Source organism: Arachis ipaensis, chromosome B07, assembly GCF_000816755.2.
Source record: "Arachis ipaensis cultivar K30076 chromosome B07, Araip1.1, whole genome shotgun sequence".
Classification (NCBI taxonomy): domain Eukaryota; kingdom Viridiplantae; phylum Streptophyta; class Magnoliopsida; order Fabales; family Fabaceae; genus Arachis; species Arachis ipaensis.
The window spans coordinates 11,834,892-11,843,482 of record NC_029791.2 but is presented as its reverse complement, the minus strand read 5'-3'; the positions used below and the strand labels follow the sequence as shown (position 1 = coordinate 11,843,482).

General features: G+C 34.8%; 1 protein-coding gene and 1 long non-coding RNA gene across 2 annotated transcripts in view; both read left to right on the top strand.

The window, feature by feature from the left end:
* The window catches only part of LOC107606603 (mannose-1-phosphate guanylyltransferase 1), a gene marked incomplete in the record, with an annotated part of 3,535 nt that extends 2,240 nt beyond the window's left edge, over positions 1-1,295 (top strand). Inside the window, 2 exon segments of the mRNA XM_021107319.1 lie at positions 1-145; positions 267-1,295. Of these exon segments, the coding sequence (XP_020962978.1) occupies positions 1-145; positions 267-938 (817 nt within the window).
* LOC107609456 lies at positions 4,445-8,234 on the top strand. Its single transcript, XR_001613148.2, has 2 exons — positions 4,445-4,937; positions 8,004-8,234. It is a non-coding gene; the product is annotated as an uncharacterized LOC107609456 (long non-coding RNA).

Sequence of the window (8,591 nt, the reverse complement as noted above, 5' to 3'; positions counted from 1 at the left end):
TGCTCTTGCTAGGGATAAGCTGATAGATGAATCTGGCGAGCCATTTTTCGTTCTCAACAGTGATGTTATCAGTGAGTACCCACTTAAAGAGATGATTGAATTCCACAAATCCCATGGAGGAGAGGCTTCTATAATGGTGACAAAGGTACCAATATTTATCCTCCCCCAAAAAAAATATGAATGTAAAAGCTAAATTCCATTGCAAGAATATGAGACTATACATTCCAGTTGTGGCATGTAATATTATTTTCCATGTGCTTGTGTAGGTTGATGAGCCATCAAAATACGGTGTGGTTGTGATGGAGGAGAAAACGGGGAAGGTTGAGAAATTTGTGGAGAAGCCAAAGCTCTTTGTTGGTAACAAAATTAATGCTGGAATCTACCTGTTGAACCCCTCTGTCTTGGACCGAATTGAACTGAGGCCCACTTCTATTGAGAAAGAGGTGTTTCCAAAGATTGCAGCAGAGGAAAAGTTATATGCAATGGTTCTGCCTGGGTTCTGGATGGATATTGGACAACCAAAGGACTACATTACCGGTCTGAGACTCTACTTGGATTCATTGAGAAAGAAGTCTTCTCCTAAGTTGGCTAGTGGCGCACACATTGTTGGGAATGTCATTGTGGATGAGACCGCCAAAATTGGCGAGGGATGCCTCATTGGACCTGATGTCGCCATTGGTCCTGGCTGCATTGTTGAGTCAGGTGTGCGACTCTCACGCTGCACGGTAATGCGAGGAGTCCGGATCAAGAAGCATGCTTGTGTATCCAGTAGTATTATTGGATGGCATTCCACAGTTGGGCAATGGGCACGAGTGGAGAATATGACTATCCTTGGAGAAGATGTCCATGTTTGCGATGAAATTTATACCAATGGTGGCGTGATTTTGCCTCACAAAGAGATCAAGTCAAGTATTCTGAAGCCAGAGATAGTCATGTGAGGTTAATGTTCAAACTGGTAGCAATGTGATGAGGAGGCAGTAAGTTATTGAGTTGAAATTCTGTTGGTTTGTTTCATCTGTTTTCCTTTCATGCCTTCATTCCTTTTGTTTTCTCTTGTCCTGCATAGTGTACAAGTCAGTTCTTTGTTTAGAACGAATGATGCCATTGCGATGTTGAAAGGCCACAATCTTTGTAAATGGCAAGTTTGGTCTTTTGTGTAAAAGTTGTCTAATTTTAAGTGTAAGTATAGAAATAAATTATTAATTAGTTGTTTATTTCCATCTGTTGGTAGCAAGGATCAAGAAGCCAAGGAAGAGTTCAATCATCTTTATAGGGAAAGCTAAGGGTTTTTATGATTTGCATTTATGTTTTTATTTTTAATTTTTATTTTTATTTTTTTTTGCTTTTAGAATTTTGTAAAATGAGAAAAAATAAGACAACAGTATAGACAATGAATTTTGTTTTTTGTTTTATTTTCATTTTTTCTTTTACAAAATCGTACAAATGGGAAATATTTAGAATTAAAAGAGAAATTAAACATGGTAACCAAACTCGGGCAAAGTGGTTGAGAGCATATACTTTGCAGATTGCAGCGATGAATGCTAATAATTAGAATATCAATATATCATGCTGTTGGTGAACCATCGTCATCGAATACAGGTAAACTTCTATACTATGGGGCCTAAGGATTGTGGATGTTATGCAGTTCCTGGATCTTGTATCATGACCATGTGAAGGAGGGGTCATACAAATGAAGTTGCTTAACAAACCATTTTCATCACTACTTTGTAAGCATGATTTTTACACTTCTTTTTGTGTAATTTTAAGTTGACTTATCTGGACACAGGTCTCAAGTTTTATCCAGTAAATTGCCAAGAATATGGTCAGGTATCAATTTTGATTTTTCACAGAGGAAAAGTGTAAAGCTATTTTATCTTGAAATCTAAATTCTAAGAATATGTGAGTCGTACATTTGTGCATACAATGCACGTGCATCACCCAGAAATTTATCTGATTGCTTCTCAAATAGTTGTATATCACATGAGAAGTTGAGAAGAACAGAAAACTTTTGGTTACATGGCTTTTCCTTTTTGTTTGTCTTATTGTGTATATAATAAGTGCCCCAACCAGATGACAAGACAAGAGGTGGGGGCAGGATTTAATTGGTGCTGCAACTGTTGGAGTTGGAGACATAAAGCAGCAAATTAGAAAACCAGTGAATTTGGTTAACTAATATGAGGCACCTAAAAAATTTTAGAGGCAGATAGATGATTTTCGGCCGTTGATAGAGTTTTCATTTTCTTATGATGCAACCTTAATAAAATCGACGGTTAAAATTCATGGTGAATCCATTATCCAGTATCCACAACCTCCACATTTGTAGGGGCATTTAAGACAAGCATTCAATAATGGAGTTAAATGTGTCGCTTCATCACTTTATTTAATCCAAATCTGCCAAAGATTTTATGACAGCTATGTACGAAAGCTTCCTACAAGTATTTCAATTTTTTAAATAATTATTTAAAACAATACATATTAAATTATTAGTTATTCTATGGTAATTGACAAAACAATGAAATTTGAATAATCTCATACTATCAAAATATTAGGTAGTCTAAAGTTATTTTGCTTTTTGTAACCGACAACAGCAACAACAGCTGTTAAAAGAAACTGCTTTAGAATATTTAACTATCTGTCCAAACATGTGGAAATGAACCAGAAACTGAGTTCTGCAACGAAGTCTTGCCTCTTGAATGTAGATAGATCTAGGTGGACATAATTGTCATGGCCCCTAGATGCAATCCAATTTTAATTTCTGTGGTTAATCTGAATCATCATAACGCTACTTCACAGCCTAAGATAAAAAATTTCCAATTACATCACTTAGAACTAAAATACAGCGATACTTGTGCTTTCAAGGAGTTTCTTTGTTTGGCATTGCTAATATCAAGAAATGATTACTAACGTAGCAATCTATATGATTGTCCCAGAAGACACAAACTCCAATATATCAAAAGAAAATTAATCAAAACAAAATCCTAATCATGTGGTCTTGTCATCTCATGCAATCAACTGAATTTTTTTCACCTTTTCCAGGACCTACTGATTTGTCTGATTCTCATCCATCTTCACACTGCTAGATTCATTCACCTCCATGTTCATATCTGCTGGATTAAGGCCAGTAGTGTAGATCAAAACCTCCCAACACTGGAGAAATTGCTTCTTGTTAATTTTCAGACTTTTCCTGAAATTCTCAATAGCACTTGTAGGGTGGCATGAGCTGAGAAGAATGCATTTCCTTCAATAGCTAAATCTGCTTGTTGATTGGAATCACAAAAGAATTCAAGTTGGAATCCAGAATAAATTCAAGTAAATTGAATACAAGGAATTCCATGCTTGGAAAGAAAAAGGTTGGAATTCATCCTTAGCTTTTATCAACGATGTATCAAGTTTTAAGTTCAGATTTCCATACATTTGTGGGGCTATATATAGCAAAGCATCGAACTCAATAAGCTAAGCTAACCAGCAGCATCATGACACAGTTATCGAAATTATGTACATATTTTAAAATCATAACAACATACAAAAGTGTCAAACTTTTTGTTTAATGTTGTTATCATATGATTGCTTAATATATTTACGTAAAATATTCGAGTTTATAAGAGACATAAAAGAGTAATAAGAGTAATAATATTATTCACTCCATTAGCTAAAACAATTTTTACTTTTGGCTATTAATAATGAATTAACAGTGAGATTTAAATAGTTTATATATATAGGGGAGTTTTATGGTGGTATTAGTTTTGGTGATCAAGGGTGGCATGAATTTGACTTATAAGTAAAATACTAACACATGACAAGAAAATTAAATCCAACACCAAAATGATTCTCTCTCTTATAAATATAAATTTTTATGATTACTTTTATCAAAATAATTTTTTAATCTGACAAGCACGAAATGGACCAAGTCAGGCCCCGCGCACACGAGTTGGTCCAACCCAGGGGCAGCGGCAACGAATTGGCCCATCTCGCCGGTGGCGTCTGCGAATTGGCCACCTCGTGAGAGAGGGGTTAACGTGGAGGAGAACCTCAATCGGTTGGATGAATTTTATATTGTGGCACATTTGCTCCATAAGGTGAGTTTAAGGGTGTGTTTGGCAAACACGTTGAAGATGATAAACGTGCGGGAACGCTGTTCTTTGATGTTTGGCAACTTTTTTTCTTTGAATACAGACGTGATTTTGTATACCAAAAGCCCGTTCACTTGAAGGAAGAAATTAATGTTTTTTCCTTATTTATTTATATAAAAAAGCCAAATTATAGGAGAGAGAGTATCATTTTGGTGTTAATTTTTTAAAATTACAAAAAAAAATTATAAAAATAATAATTTGGTAAAAATAATAATAAAAATAATTATAAAAAATTATTTTTTAAAAATAAAAAAATAATAAAAATAAAAGGTAAGATAGTCTCTCTTTCATCCTTCTCGAGAATTTTGACTAACTCTAAAAATGTGTTATCCCAAAATAAAAAATCAAATTCAATTTTCATGCTTTTCGTAGCTAAGTAATCTACACATTTATTGTCCTTCTTGTAGATATCTACAAAAAGAGTTCTCTAATTATAATTTTTTAGCTCATCAATTCTCCTAATTAGAGAACTAGAGTGTTTCTCCAACCTTTTTTTCCCATTCAATAACTTCACACTTTCAAAGTCACATTCCATCATCACTCTTCTCATCCCCATTTTTCATGTTAAAATTAGCCTCTAAACAATGTCCCAAAGTTCAACTACAAACGCTGAGCAGCACCCAAGAATCCAAGATTGTGCGTGAAGCCCACAACCTAATGTCCATCCTCGTTAGGCAGGAGACCGTCACAGCCTGCTCTTTGAGAGTTTCCCAACAATGTCGCATCAATGTTCAGCTTCGCTCGTCCTTGCGGCGGGCGCTTCTATCCTATCTCTGCGGATCTTCTCCCTCTTGTCTTTTCCGTCAAGTAAGTTTTTTTATAAACTTGGTTAATTTTTTAAATTTGCTTTATGATTTCTTTATGTGGTTGAGCTGGCCTATTATAATTATCATCATGATATTTTTTATTCTTCCAATCCCAAATTCTATAGCAAGTAATGAGGTACATATCCTTTCAATCTACCCTTCTATTTTGGCCTAGCTAATTTTGTAGGTTCAAATCCACCCAGTCTCTCCAGTTGAGTCTGAAGAACGTTTGTAGTTCTCTAAGATTTAGGATATTTACCTAAATTGTCGAAGTTTTAAGACAATTTCAGAAAATATGTATGAGATCTTCTTGCACTCTCTGACAATTTTGTATTCCCCACTCTCTCTAAAAAATCTTGCTATTCTTTAACTAGTAAGGATTCTCCTATGTATGATTATCCACATGAAGATTTTTACTCTTTGTGGTCCCTTCCAATTTCAAAGATTATTCTAGATAGTTTTGTTAGGCTTGTCCCAATTATTTAAAACTTTATAAGTTGAAGCAATTGAGAAGTCTTCATTGTGAGTGTGCTTCCAACCCCTTCTATCTTCATCTCCTTCAAGATGTGGTAGATACATAGTTGTTTGACCCTTTTTTGTGGTAGGTGGAAGTTTAGTTTATCCACATCCTAACTCCTACTATCTTTAGTCCACTCAATAACAAGGCTATTGTTGTTTACAATGTGACTCTTAGCACTATCCTTGAGCGCTCCTACTCCTTCTACCCAACAATCATTCCAAAAATTAGTTCTTTATCCATTTTCTATAAGCTTCATCGAGTTTTCTTGAAAGATAGGCCACATCTTAAGAATTTTCTTCTAGAGGCATGAATTAGAATTCTTACTTTAAGTATTATTATCTATAAAGTTTCATTACAATATTTGTACTTCAGAACTTTAACCTACAAGTTAGGATTTTCATTCATTTGCTAAAATATTTTGATGAGAAAGGCATCATTCATGGAGGATAATCTTCTAAATCACAACCCCTTTCTTGTCTTGGTTGACATAAAATCTTCCAACTGATTACGTACATCCTTTTTTTATTGGGTTCATCTCCCAAAATAAAACTTTACTTTAGCCTTTCCACTTCAACACATACTCCCTTAAGCACTCTCTCATGTTGCATTTGGTAATTAAGAATCGGGCTGATAGTAGATTGCGTTAGTGTCATTTTTCTCATCAAAGACAAACACTTACTCTTCCAATTTCAGCTTACTCTGAACTTTGCCCACAACATTCTTATACTTTTCATTTCCCTCTCTCTTGTTTGTGACAATAGCTCCAAATTATTTTTCGAATTCTTTTTGCTCTTTGAAATTGGTCAAACTCAAGATATATTTCCTAGTATTTTCGGCCATACCTTTAATGAACACTGAAGACTTTTCTTCATTTATTATTAGCCCTAAAGCTTGGCAAAAATCCTCCATGGTCTCCTTTATTCTTTATCAAGCACTTTTTCCTCTATAAGGTAGGAAAGCTTACCTATGCCTATCACAAAAAGGTAGGAAAAATGGGATTTTCTTTGGAATAAAATCTTCTATTCTATTCCTATTCTAGATCACATTGAAAGACATAGTGCTCACACAGAACATAATTATCTGAATCATCTTATCTAGTAGTCCAAACTCTTGTAATCTCAACTTGAAAAAATCCTAACTTATCTTATTATAGGCCTTTTTGAAGTCTTTCTTGATTGCCATAAATTGCTTGCTTCCTTTCATTCTCTTCATTGTGTGCATGTACTCCTTTGTAATGATGATGTTATCTTGAATCCTCCTCCTTTATATAAATCTGGATTAGTGTGCCGCGATTCTGTCATTCAAGTGTGGCTTGATCCTTTCGACAAGAACTTTTGTTATGACGTTATAGCACGCACATTGCAAATAGCTATAGGTCTTAACTAGTTGATGAACACCAGATTTTTAGTCTTCGACACCAAAGCTATGAGGGTAGTATTTGCTTGTCTAATAGTCTCTGGATTCCTCCAACACATCTCAATGAATTCTTAAACTTTTCCTTTCATGTTGTCCTATTTGTTCTTGAAGACAAGTGCAGGGAACCTATCACTTCCAGGAGCTCTCAATGACCAATGCTGAACATGGCTCTTCTAACTTTTTCTTCATTTGGTAGGGCTGAGAATTTCGTATAAATATCATAGTTAAAGTCATATAATGCATAGTATTTTAATATAAAAGAACAGTAGTTACCTCTTCTTAATAAATACTTTTGAAGTGGTCAACAATGTGGTTGCCTAATTCCTCTTCTTCCTCTATCCATTCTCCATTTGTGTTTTTGAGCTTTAAAATCCTATTTTTTCTTCTTTTGATGATAGTCATAGTGTAATAAAATCTAATATTCCTATCACCATCCACGATCCACCTTTTTCTAGACATTTATGCAGCTAGAATGCTTCCTTTTTGTCCAGAATGTCATCCAATTCTTTGTTCAAGTTTTGTTCTAGCTCATCTAGATAGGAATTTTTACTATAACTGTTGCTCCTTTAGACACCTGCAATTCTATTAAGTAATCACTTTTTAGTCATGAAGATGTTCCCAAAACTGTTTTTATTCCATTCCAAAAGGTCCCTTTGGAGGTTGTTAAGCGCACTCCGAAGGGGAAGTTGATTATTCCAAATAGCATTTAAACAATTTGGAAAACAATAAAGCTTTATAATCAAGCAAAAGACTTAACCAAATCCAACCAAGTTGTTATAATGTGTTTCACATCCATGCGCGCTATACATTATCGTATTCATCATCATCATCATCATCATCTTCTTCTTCTTCCTCCTCGTCCTCCTCCTCCTTACACCCCTGATGGTGCTGCTTCTTCTCCTCCTCCTCCTCTTTCGTCATCTTTCTCTTTTATTATTGTCGTTGTCACCACCACCACATCACCACCTCCATCTCCTCCTCTTTCTTTTTTCGTTTGAATTTCTTCGATCTCCTCCTTTCTTTTCCTCCTCCTCCTCCTCCTCCTCTTCCATTGTCATTATTATCATCATTGTTATTGTTATTGTTATTGTTATTGTCATTAACATCGTCTTCTTCTTATACGTATAACAGTTCAAATCCAGAATGCATCGAAATTCCTTTGTAACACCCTTACAACCCAAATGTCACGCTTCCGGCTGTGCCACTCCGATAGCGAGGATATTACGACAACTTTCATATACTTGATAATAAACTAGGAGTCTTTAACTCAAACAATTGTATCGCTATTTTCTTTGAAAAACCAAAAATACTTTTTCTTTGTACAAACATATATAAAATCACAACTCACAACACTTACATATAGATGTATATATATACATACAATACTTCTTATACAAGTAACTTACCAATATACATACATACATATCATTACAATCTCGACTCCTATCACTCTTTACAAAAATGCAAGAATTAAAGGCGAGGAAAAACTATAACTAAGATGTACAACCAGACGCGTAGAAGAAACTTCATAGGCTATCTCGTCTGTCCTGAAAAGAGAAGTTTGTAAGGGGTGAGAACCTAACCACACGGTTTCACCAAATAAGTTTAGAATTGTCATAAGAGGATATGAAAAAAGAAGGTTGTTTTCAACCATAGTGATCATAGCTCGTCTTATGAACCTTTTCAAAACAAAAATTCAGTTTCAAATTTTTCTTACAA